General features: G+C 38.6%; 1 protein-coding gene across 14 annotated transcripts in view; it reads left to right on the top strand.

Annotated features, from left to right (window-relative positions):
- The window catches only part of LOC110989608 (N-lysine methyltransferase KMT5A-A-like), a 68,274-nt gene that overhangs the window by 39,032 nt on the left and 15,991 nt on the right, over positions 1-13,251 (top strand). For 10 of the 14 annotated variants that reach the window (XM_087138787.1, XM_087138784.1, XM_087138783.1 and 7 more), the window contains 4 exons: positions 7-101; positions 1,008-2,052; positions 6,892-6,970; positions 7,174-7,329. In XM_087138787.1, the coding sequence (XP_086994913.1) occupies positions 7-101; positions 1,008-1,139 (227 nt within the window). In that variant the 3' untranslated portion in view covers positions 1,140-2,052; positions 6,892-6,970; positions 7,174-7,329. The remainder of the gene's footprint in view (positions 1-6; positions 102-1,007; positions 2,053-6,891; positions 6,971-7,173; positions 7,330-13,251) is intronic. The other 4 variants (XM_087138789.1, XM_087138776.1, XM_087138775.1 and 1 more) reach the window with 2 other exon arrangements.

The raw sequence follows: 13,251 nt of genomic DNA, 5'->3' as shown, positions 1-13,251 counted from the left end.
CTGCAGACAAGGAGGGCACAGACCACCACGCTGCTGCGGATCAGGATGCCCCTGACCTATGTGACATGCACGACTTGCATCCCTCATCCAGCCCATCAGAGGTACATGCTTAGTATTAAAACCACTTTTGCATTAAAATCTATCTGCTATCCCTCCTTGCTTGGAAAAGTTTTCATCGAAAAAGTTATCTTGGTACCACTTGCCCATGCAATGTCTATGCAATGTGTGTATCTAAGAGTGTACAATACAGCAGTTCCTCAATGAGAAAAAATTGTTAATACGAGGTCCCTTTTAAAACAAGGAAAAGTGAAGGCCCAAAGGTCTTTGTGTATTTGTTTTGTCTTTGTCTTCCACTCATGATCATACAAGTACAATGGTCCCGTGAGAACAATGCAATCTGAAAAGTCCCAATGACCTCTTATGAACAAGGAAAAGTGAAGGCCCAAAGGTCTTTGTGTATTTGTTTTGTCTTTGTCTTCCACTCATTATCATACAAGTACAACGGTCCCGTGAGAACAATGCAATCTGAAAAGTCCCAGTGACCTCTTATGATGAAGGAAAAGTGAAGGCCCAAAGGTCTTTGTGAATTTGTTTTTTCTTTGTCTTTTACTCATGATCATACAAGTACAATGGTCCCGTGAGAACGATGCAATCTGAAAAGTCCCAATGACGTCTTATGATCGAGGTCCAATTGCAAAATGCAGTAAAAGCATGCAACAAAGTGTTGTCGCAACTGTCATTAAAAGGGAAAGGATTCCACATAAGAAGTTCACTAAACACCCTGTGTACAAAGCCTATGAGACTGGTTTGAAAAATTCTGTGTTTTTGAGGAAATTGCTATTATTTTCTCACTGATAAAATTGACTTATTGACTTTAAAATTTACTTTCTAGGGGCTTATAATATAGGTCACTACACGGGACAATTAGTGAACTTCTTATATTGAACTCTTTCAGAAATTTTATTTAATGTCAACTACTACCAGCAAGTATTTTTCTTTTTTTGTAGCTTAACTTCCAATGCTGCTCCAAAGCCATGGAGGATGTGCAAAAGCTGGCCTTCAAGAACAGGCAGCTGTTGCTCGAGAATAATCATGTCCTGCGGCTTTTGCTAGATGGCAACAAGGAAACATCTGGATAGACACAAGAGCCAGAGCAGGGTGTTCATCTTATACAACGGGTGGATCACGATACATCTGACCAGGATGCTTCTATTTCATAAGAGAAAGTTCTAAGCCTGTACAAAAAGCATTCTTCAATCCCAAACTTCGCACTTACACTGGTCAGAGAGTTATTTTCGGAGGAGGAAATGTCCAAGTGTAACTGTAGGGGGGGGTCAGGGGGAAAGACGCACTTGATCAGATAAGGTTAGGCTATGTGAAAAATATGGTGAAGTAAGCGGGTGTATCAAAGATGGAGTATGAAGAATTTTGGATGAAGAAATGTGTTAAAGCAATCGATGAAGGCTGTAGGCGCCTGTGCCGAAAGCTAACTAAGCAAGTCCTTCGATTAACATCTCAAATGACATTAAGTACTGTCTAAGACCTGAGAAATTTGCACCAGCAGAAAAACATAAGCTTCAGAGTTACATGTATACGTACCATGGCACATGTTGTTCCACCAGTCCATGTTTTGAATAATGTAAAAATCACAGGAATTTGTTGACAAGAAACTCAAACAGGTACTTGTTAGCCAGTGGGTGTTTCTTTTACATGTACATGCAGTGTGGAGGTACAAACTGCTGTTACATGGATTTTACCTTCCTGTAACATTGACAAAAATAGTCTTGATACAATAGAGAAATATGGAAATTCTTATGAGGTGTGAAGATTTTTGAGAACTTCATGATAAACAATATGAGTTTGAAAGCAAAGCAAAACAATTAAAATGAATGCATAGACAAACAACTGCACCTGTAAAACATTTTGCTCAGAATCATGATGTTGCCATAATAATTTTGACATTCCTCTCTTTCACTCCAGCTTCCTTGTTTATCTCCTTAGAAGCTCTCCCTTGCAGCTAGACCTACATTTGTGTGCTTTCTGCTACTAAAGGTAAGTTGTTTAAAGTCAAAGGTCACTCCAAGTTTATATTATTTTTGGGACAAGATATGGTGTATGGGTCATTCTATGTCATACCAACACGCTTTTTGACCTTACCTCTTCAGATTTTGATAAAAATTGCTGAGTTTGTGGATGAATAAATAATAGATAGTTGCCACCTTTTAGCAGAAGCCGCCTTTCCATGTTGTCAGGGCAGAGATCAACAAAAATGGACAGTATTCACTTATGAATCCACCCTTTTAGTACAAATAACCCTCTAATTTTTTATCAAATACATGCAAATGTTGTATCCAAAAAATCAGACGAACATGCTTTTTTCACTGATGTTGTGGAAATTTAGCTTTGTTTATCAAGAGTGAAAATGACATTTAACTTGTGTCAGTGACCTTTGACCCCATTTTAAAAATAAAGTATCATTTTGAAAATTTTTAAATCAAGTGCCTTTGAAAGTATGGTTCCTGCTCTAGAAGAATCCGCACACATGTAAATCTTTCTGGTGTGTTTAAAATCAAATATGTTATGACAGTATTTCTACATGGACAGCTTTGAATATGTCAATTTTGTATGTAATGCTAATAGAGGAATTTGCACCCAAGCAATGCTCTCAGGATGCTAAACATGCACATGTACTTGCTGCACTACAGTATGGCCAGAATTGAGTACGTGCAAGTCAAGAAAGACCTTGTCAAAGTAGAAGTAACACCGCAGATGATGTACAGTTAGTCATTAATATGATTCACAACAGTCCTACATGTATTACACGAGAAATCATTCAGGGCAAGGGAAAATCACCAGCAATTATACTGTATAATGAAGAGCAGGTAAAAGATTTGGTAAATATTTGTAAGGATGATAAATCAAAGACTGTATTAGGCACTGATCAAACATTTAATTTGGGAGGATCCTGTTTTGTGACCTCAATTGTATTTCAACATCCTAATCTTGTTAGGACCACACCACAAACTTCCCATTTATGCTGGGACCAGTTTACCGGAACTTACACTGGGAGGTAGCTCTACTACTTATCATAGATTTTTTCCCATCTTCAGAGCGTACTGGACATACATACATAAAAGTATCAGTGAAACCCACGTGGGATTTAGTAACTTAATTCTGGGCTCTGATGAAGAGAAAGCTTTGACCAAAGCTGCACACCAGTGCTTTCCAGATGCAACTTTTGTTTTGTGAACCAGACATTTACAGGATAATTGTGAGAGGTACATGTATTTGGTAAAAAAGGTTGGTGTGGATGAAAATGCAAATCAAGGATACTGAATGACATCTTCGGATCAAATGGACCACTGAATGTTGATTTTGAAACTGAATTGGTACACCTTAGTGCAGTGTATGAAGTGCAGTTACCTGCATTTGCCTCATATTTTTGAAACTGGTTGGTGCCACTGTTACATGACTTAGTTGTTGCTAAGTACAAAATCTCTACCTATGAACTGGAAGAACAATACCTATGAAGCAATGAATCACATAATGAAGCTGGATACTAACTAGAAACCATCCAAATTGCCTGATGTGGTAAGTCATTTGCATGATATTGTTAAGCAGCAGTACCTTGAAATGCAGTGTGCCATGTTATAGACAAGGCAACTATGAGCTTGCCACATGGGCTCTAAAATTCAATGCCCTGTGGAGACATGTATGAGTCCATAACCACCCTTATGGAGACATAGTTCCTCTTGGAGACCCAAATTTTTGTTCCATAAGGAAAACTAACAAATCGTATCAAAAGAATGGTTGAAGTCTATTCCACTGATTTTTAAAAAGTCTCCACTCAGATTCTCAGTGGAGACTTGATGTGTGAGTGTGCAACTAAAATGCTCCAACCTGATGGGGGTGCTCTTCATGAAAAATCACACAGTAACTTTCCACCAATTAGAATGCTTGTTTCATTCTTGGAAAGTCTCCCCAAGGAAACTTTGGGCATGGCATGCTAGTGTGAGGCACCATCTTTTGCAGTAGGCTTTCTCTTCAGGTAAGTCAAAATCAACACATCTGGGTTTGTTTAGGTAGGCCTTGTGCTCCAAAACCTTTTGCAAAATGCCAGGCATGTGCTATTTTGTTACAGAACAGTTCTGTGTCATGAATTCTATTGTTCAGCTTTGTAAGGAATTTAACATTAGTCTTCAGTACTTAGTTTACATAGGCCTAAATGATCATTGGGCTCTTTTGTATGATGATTTGGAGATTTCTTTTGTTACATTTATTATCATGCGGAAATGTCTGCCTTGTGTGGTACATCGAGTAAGTACATGTAGCAAGTTTAATTAGCCCTTTATCAAACTGATCAATGCAACATTAGGTCTTGGACAGAGATGAGGTGGTCAATTTTGGATCCTATTCCTTGACCATGTTAACCATGGTTTTGTACGTAAAGTAAATGAACTGATTGTTCCAACAATTATACATAGGCCTACATGTATGTTGGGTAACTTCAGGTCAGACTTACACATAGGCCTACGTGCACCTTTTTATTTCTATTGTGTGCACAAACCAGTTACAAAAAATGCTCAAATATACTTCCAAATGTTTTTATATGAGATACGCACAAGATGTGTTTAGCCCTGTTTTTCTGTAGCTCTACTTGAAGACTACTCCCTAACAAACACTTGACAACTCAGCTAAGACCATTAAACCTATGCAAAAATACATGTAATTAATGTGCATGTAGTCCTTCCTTAGACCTTAGGCAATGGCCGTAATTGATACATCAGTCATAAATATCTTTTTAAAAAAATCTGGTTTTTCTTTTTTGTCAGATTCATGTGGCCTGATCATAAGCATGCCAAAATGACAAGGAGCCACTTATATGGTGAATTGTTGGTACTTTTCTAGTTAGCTGTCTGCATTCTATTTTGGACAATTGCTTCATTTAATAATAAAGGTTTGGTGCAGTTGATCTAATAATGTTTTAAACTAACAAGAAAAAAAGATAAACACCTCAGATGCACACCAGCCCATTAAGCATTAAATTGCATTTTCAGTTAGAGAGTCCGTTTCTTAAATGTTCATTTAAACTGTACACGGAGATTGATGTTGAACTGTTGTTTCTGATTGCTAGACGGTGCTCAGCCTACTGGCCAGCATTGCCATTCATTTGTTGTTTTGTCACCACTTTTACACGCATTTTAGCAAATGCAGCCTTATGACCAGGAAAATGACGATTTTTAGGGACATTTGAATTGCTGTTATCTGAACTGATATAAATTGATTAAAACACACACAAGCGCTTCCAAAGCAAAAATTTACATGTATCAGCATGTGAAATTCCCAGGTTTTCATATCCCAGCTACACTCCTGTTTGCAAGACTTCATACATGTACTTATCTTTTTGCACTTTACTGTATGTATGCACTTTTTCTTGTGTCAGAATAAAAAAAAACCTTATCTTAAGCAGCGACTTCCTTAAACGAGAAGAATGAAATAATTTATCACAGGATGAGAACATCCAACAAGTAGAATGCCTACTTTATGGGATACAGTTATACATCTAAATGAATTCCAGAAAAGAAATGAGAATTGGGTAGCCCATTAGATCCAAGCCAGTTTTGTTAACTGTTACAAAAGTGCATTCATTGGCATATTTTGTCATTTTACACAATCCCCCCTACCAATGAAACACTTCTTCTGACCGAGCAGCAGCATTACCCCACTTAAATGGAAACAAATCAATGTTGAATTTATGTAATTTTGCTATTTGTCTCTTATAATTTTTCACAGGGTCAGATAAAAAGATACTCTGTAGCAATTTGGGAAATGCCCATGCCATCCTGCATTCTCACAATATTAATCCTTCGCAACACTCTCTATATTACCGTGATGGCCTTCACCTGTTGTCGACCGGCAATATGCTGTCCCAGAAGAACTTGCACAATGCCTTGGCATTCTTTGCTTTGTACCCTGAGGCCCTTTTCTATCCATCAAATAGCTCTAAGTAAGCTCCTTCGCTCAAAGAAAAAAAAAGGGGGGGTTGAGTCAAGTTCCTGCATTGTAAAACGAGCAAAAAATTCCATTCTCAGGCCTTGGGACACCTTCCCCGGGTTGGTCTCGCGTATCTTGCGAGGAAAACAAATAGGCAGGGCATCCCTGGGGGAACGACCCCTGTGGACTCCTCCATGGGCGGGGCTGGCGTTTCTTTCCACCACGTGCCCCAGGGTGCAAGGCTGATATAAGTTCGATTAAAACCTTGATTATATAGGCTCTTTTACTTGTGGTTGTATAATCCCAGCAATAGTTGTGGCGTGCCTTATACGGATTTTGTGGATAATTTTTGGCAAAATGATTTTGGCTTGTTTCCGACACCTACCGGTATTCTTCTTGTTTTAAGGATTTGACATGTAAGAAAACATGTGTTCTTTTAGTTCATGTAATTGTTCAGAAAGTTCCGAAAAGTAATAAAACTCGGCGGTGGTGGTGGCCAGCCGAGGGAACCTGCAAACAGGCGTCGGTGTACTTTCTTTCCTCTGGAGCCAAATGCAATCTTCTGTTTTGTTACAAACGCGCATCTGATATATGTACATGTATGTCAGTAACTTTCTACCACAATCCCGCAAACATCATTTATTTAAATTTAAAATGAACGCTGGCACTCACATTTTGAGTTCCTGGACAGACGTGCCTCCTAACATATTTGTACAAGTTAATAAACTGAATTACCTTAGCTAGGGGAGGGGAGTTCAAAATAAAAAGGGCATCAACACATTTATTGTCAAAATGTACATGTACTTATTGCAACAATGATGAAAACCTATAAACACAGAACCTAAAGAAAGCCTTGCTCATTTGATTGACTACTGATGAATTGTATTTTTATTTTAGACACCCACAGAACAGGCAGATGAGATTTTCCATAAGGATAAAGACGGCTTGGAGGTAGCTGTGATCAATGAAGAAAATGGTATGTGATACAGTGTACATGAAACTTGCTCAAGTAATTTGTGACTTAAGTCCAAGTCAATGACTTGAGCAGAATTGATGTAGAGGTCAATATGCTGTATTCTGTCAGTATATACAGTATGTTATGCTTTATCCAATGATTTTGTTATGGCCTTTAAACAAAGCTTTGCAAATGAATGCATGCACTTTGGCTTCATTTCACAGGAAGAGGTGTCATTGCTCAGAAACATTTCTGCAAGGGTGATGGTCTTCTCAAGTGCACTGGTGAACTTATGACACTGCAATCAAGCATAGCACCTGTTATTCAGCAGAAGAAAGGTGCCTCATGTATTACTTTTGTCATGATGGAAAGAAGATGTGGTAAGTAAATGCTTACTTTCCACCATTTGTTTAAAGAAATAGGCACTTGATGGTAATGAATGCCCCTCTGATTCACTATGCATGTTAGAAAAATCGAAATTCAGGGATTGTGCATATAACTAAGGATAAGTAAAGTCCAATGATGTCAATTCAGGCATATGCAGAAGAAATCAAACGAAATAAAGAAAATGTAAAATAACCTTTGATAAAAAAAAACAACTGTCCTGCAGATTCCGTTTGTGCAGTAGTCAGTTGGTGCATGTTTCCAAAAATATCAAATTCAGTAAAGCAGTACTTTGACTGGTAATGAATGCCCTTTGGAATCAGTTAAGGTAATGAATGCCATGTGGAGACAGTTAAGGCATAGTTTGGATATCGCAAATCAAATTCAAATATGTGTTTCGTATCCTTGACAATAAAACTCATAAAATGTGTAACACTTGATTTAACAGTAATGAATGCCCTGTGGAGTTAGTTCAGGAATATTTCGGAAAAACCGAATGAATTAAAGAAAATTTGAAAATAACCCTGATTAAGAATAAACATCCTATACAGCCTATTCTGCCCTGCTTGGTTAGTACCTAAATTTACCAAACATATAGCCCTTAATAACAATTAATTCCGTCCAGTCCTTTCATCATGGTTTAGAAAGCTTTCAGAAACAAAATGTAAGCGAATACTACTGCTCAAAAATACTAATCTATACTAATCCTCAAAATAAGTTTGCGTGAGGAACATCACAGTCAATCACCGAGAATCTTGAAAAAGTCACACATAGCAGCACTGGTACAGTGTCACCATCCCAAGAGCCAACTTCAGATGTACATGTAGCCACATGCAGCTTCCACAGTACCAGTGAAAATGAATCTTGTTTCACATCTGTTGTTAAGTCTTTACCGACTAAACTTAAAGTGAAGTTGGCCGAGGCTCTTGATAAATCTATTTCAAGTGCGACGTACGATAATGCCATATCAACATCAGCAAGATACCAACATCCGGATAAGCTGATGGATCAGTCTGCAAAAACGTGGCTGTCTGAGCGCAATCCAGTTATCAAGAGCTTCAAAGAAGGTGCTACAGAATTCAGCAGTCAAGGAAGTTATGATAGTTCAACAAACATATTGGTACGCCCAGGCAAAGGCAGTAGATTCAATCTACAAATCCAGATATTCCAAGTTTGTTTCACCACCGTCTTTTGCTGAGAACATCACATTATATTCAGTGACAGCAAGTAAAGCTGCTGTCAACATGAGTAGTTCCTCGAGTGCAGGATGAGGAATGACAACGATACTTAATTGGTTAAAGTCTTGAGCAAAAGAAGGTCCTATGGTCTTTCCTGATGAGGGAGATTTGTTTATTGCAATAGATAATGAGCAGGTTGTAGGAAAAACATGGAGGGTATATGCAAATCCCAAAGTTCCAACCAGCATCGTGACTAGTGTCATTGGAATGAGACTTCGTAACTCAAGAGAACAGGAAAAATGGCTGCTCCCTTCATCGTTTTCAGCCAAATTTAGAGATGATTGGTTTGGATCATGTCCACTCTGATGTATTTCAGCATGAATGCTCACACACTGCCAGTCATGAACTGAAAAAATACATACAACTTCGTCTGGAGGTTGTTGAACAACAACAAAAGCCATCAGTGCAAGGCTGGACTGATCCTTTAGACGAAGAGTTAAGAAGCCCAACATTTGAGCTAAAATTATGCTCAAAGTGTGGAGACGAGCAAAAAATAGAGGAGAACACTTGTGAGGGGATAAAAGGAGAAATCAAGATGTCGGAACTGTGGAGCCAAAAGCCTAAAGAAATCTGTCAATCATGGAGAACTCTTCTCTCGACGGAGAAGAAACACCAAACGTCAATACTCATTTCGGGTTGAGCCAGAAAGGTATAAATACCAAAAAAGCAAAAGTGTAGATGACCAACCAGAAAATAAAAGTTCATGTACAACAGAACCAAAACTTCATGTTGTTGACCCAGTTTTTGTCAGTCCCAATTCTTATGAGTCAATTACTGAAGTGCTGAGACACATGGGAAGATGTGCTAGTATCAACAAGTATGGGTCAGGAAAAAGAAAATGGACTTTTGTAGCTATGGATGGACTGCCCTTTTCTATGGCATATAATGTTGTTCAAGCAACATTCACTTGCAAAGCATGTCAAATTTCCATGTATGGTGAAGACATCGCAGCAAACCATTGTTCATCATGGTGATGATAGCTTTCTTGGCAGAGAGTTTGACTGAGTTGTTTTGTGGATTGGTCATAAACATTTTGAAATGAACATGAAAAAGCTTTCATAGAACTTAACTTTGAGCCGTTTATGGCCGACATCGCCAAAGAGCTTGGGTTTAGAAGTGCCAATGCTCAGAGATACGTAAAAATGTGCAGTGACAACCACAAGACCTGGGACCTTGTATGCATAGCAAGAGATGCATTTGCTGATGAATTGCTGCGACCCTCCGTCAAGAAGTGTCTCAAATTGCATGAACCATGCACTGTGAATGGGTACTTTGGTTTTGCAATGAACAACGTCAAAAACCCCAACTACAAGTTCATCTATGAACAAATATCTGTGTACATCCAAGCAATTGTTAACTTCCGAGTGGGGCTGCAAGAAAACAAGCATCACTTGGTCATAGCTGGCAAAGAGAAATTCTCACCTCTGGGTTTTCAAGAAATCATCCAAAGTACCAGCAAATACATGTACATATTTGTGACAGATACATATGAAGATGATGTCAAACGCTTGGTTACTGAAATTGAGTCATTCTCAATCACAGGAAATCCCAGCAGTGGTAAAGGGTTAGATTTTGTTTTGGAAAATGTGAACAAGAAGGTAAAAGCCATATTGGCCAATGGTGTTCCAAATGCAGATGACTGGATGTTCGCATTCCGTAACTATCATGAACTAGAGAAAATCTGAGCGTCGATATTGTCAAGAATGGGGATTTCTGACCCTTCATCTAGAATGTCTTCAAAACACCGCAGCTATGATGAAGAAATCAGAAAATGCCGATGTCTAATTAGAAAAATCAAAGATTGTTGACCCACATGTAAACTGTCCACCCCAATCTCTCTCTGGTAAAAGCTGAGAGACAACCTGTTAGATGTCACCGCCATAGGCCCCAAAAATAAGCACATCTACACCAATTCTCTCAAGAACAGCAAGTGTAAACCTAGTGCTCTCCTGTACGTGATTGTCACTGATGATGAAATAGCTGTTCAGTCCAGATCTGTAACTAAAGCGTCACTAGCAGCTTCAATCCAAGAAAAGCTACTCCATCTCCCCCATGGGAATGTCGCAGACTATTTCAGTGAGCAATGAATGAAGTAAAAAAGGAAAAAAGGATAGATCTATTGAATTTTTCAAACTGTTAGATAAATCGGAAATTGACCAGAGAACTAATAATGGTGAATATGACTTGGAAAATGCTGAATACCAATAACCAATCCACACGAGTTTGTGGATGTGTATATACATGTACATGTACCTGTATACATTGTACATACTGTATATCACTAATGTGTACGTGCAAGAATGGACACGGTGACGCAGAGATGTCTTCCCCTTCATTTAATGACTCAACTCCAAAGGAGCAGGTGAAAACTGAAATAAACACATGAATACAAGTATAAGTTATATTGTAATTTAAGAAAATACACCCCTAGAAGACAAGACAATTGGAACATGGAGACACTGACAATAAACACACGCCCAGCAATATCCAATAAGTTCAGTCAACAAATAAGTAAACCAGCAAGAGACATAGCAAATAATTACATGAAGAATATTCCAACGAGCAAAGCACCTTAAATAATTAGCGAATGTAAGCAGGCACGATGTTCAATTATATACTAACGTTATACATCAACCACAACTTACAAATCGTATGCGGGGTAGGCATCCCCAAATACACACAGTGGAAAATAACGACGTCCTATCAGCACTTAAACCGGGATATACAGGGGCTTCAGAGGTAACAGCAGTATTCTGGTGGTGCTGAAAAAATAAACGTAATATGAACAAAATAAACACTAAGAACACATATCGTTACTGGTAAACCTTATTGTACATACGTAGGAACACGAGAACATCGACAAGCTATAACGGAAGGCATGGGCCTCTATACAACTTAATGTGACAAGCGAGACCTACGATATCGTCACAACATTACACAGCACATAGCTGAATATAAATTATAACACAAGGCACAAAATATGGGAAGAAAAAATGAACAGAACTCACAGTCTTCACGGCTTCCAACGACGTGACGAAGACTGACACGAAAAGAAAGTTCCCGCACTAAATATACCCAATGAGTCCAGTACACACGAGAAGCGCATGCCGCAATGCCATTGGATGAATAATGTGACATGACCCAGGAATTCCATGCAAATTAGCTAATCGTGAATAATAATACATTAAGAGAATAAAGAAGCATGTGACCCGACATTCCCAGAAACAAAACTGAGCTGGAAGGGACATACTATTCAAATCAAGAAACTAAATAGCGGCGGAGAAAAGAGCCCGATGACAAAACTTAGCGGCGACGATAACACTGTATTGTACCACATCTTCTGCATCTGGATTGCAAACAGCTGCATGCAAATGCACTCAGTTTTATGTATTTTGCACAGCGTATGCATTTGTACATTGCACATGAACATGTAAGCCTACAGTTTTACTCTGTTCTTCAGCTTTGTACATGTACCAATGCAAAAATAGAAAACTCAAAAGATCGGAGAGCATTCATATCAATTCAGTAGAATTACTGATGATGAAAATCTACCAGTACCAGACACAACATCTACAAGCTTGAACTTAAAGTGGAAAGTACCATAAATTTTATAATTATTTCCTCTTGCACCATATCAATATACACACATCTATATGTATGTCAAAAACTTTTGATTCCCCCAAAAGTCATTTGCCTGGAGGAGTGAAGACTTTGGGGGTTAAAGACAGGGTACACACAGCAATAATGAGCAGACTTGTAAAGGCTTTGGATGTCGAATAGTTTTCAGTCGTAAAAGCATTTTGAAATTAATTCTACCAAAATATCTTTTCTAAGAAAAGCTAGATTCTAGATTCATGGTGAACATGTATACATATGAAGAAATGCTCAAAGTAATACCAGGTGTCCATCACACTCATACCCAAGGACAACCGCATACTACCCCATGTGAGTCACCAACATTTCTAGAAGAGAAGGAAGTGATGGCATTCTGAGAACTCTGGGTTACTGTAGGTGTGGTTTTTTTGTACAAGCAAACTTGTAGGTAGGTGCTAATATTAGGCTCAAGGCTGAAACTATATACCTGTGTAAGAGTCTTTGCACTTAAGCTCTTGGCTCAGTAAACAAGGACAAACTCATCAAGGGAATTCACATCTTGAATGTCTGTGGCATAAGCTCAAACATTTCCCTCAATGCCAGGTTAAACCAGTGAACAAGGACGAACTCATCAAGGGAATTCACATCTTCAATGTCTGTGGCATATTAAAGCTCAAACACTTCCTTCAATGCCAGGTTAAACCAGTGAACAAGGACGAACTCATCAAGGGAATTCAAATCCTCAATGTCTGTGGCACAAGCTCAAACACTTCCTTCAATGCCAGGTTAAACCAGTGAATAAGGATGAACTCGTCAAGGGAATTCACATCTTGAATGTCTGTGGCACAAGCTCAAACACTTCCTTCAATGCCAGGTTAAACCAGTGAACAAGGACAAACTCATTGAGGAAAAACACCTCCTCTGGCAAACCAAAGTGACAGTAAAATCCTACACAAGGTACATCAACTACCTGATGAAAGTTATTCCTGCAGTGATACAAGCCAGTGGGCAAGCAACAGGATTTTGAATAAGCTATTTAAACCAATTGGCTCTTTTCAGAGCCAACACACCTTCAAAAAAGAGATA

Source organism: Acanthaster planci, linkage group LG07 (genome assembly GCF_054643075.1).
Source record: "Acanthaster planci isolate LZ-2023a linkage group LG07, COTS_SCS, whole genome shotgun sequence".
Taxonomy (NCBI): domain Eukaryota; kingdom Metazoa; phylum Echinodermata; class Asteroidea; order Valvatida; family Acanthasteridae; genus Acanthaster; species Acanthaster planci.
This window is presented reverse-complemented; position numbering and strand designations above follow the sequence as displayed.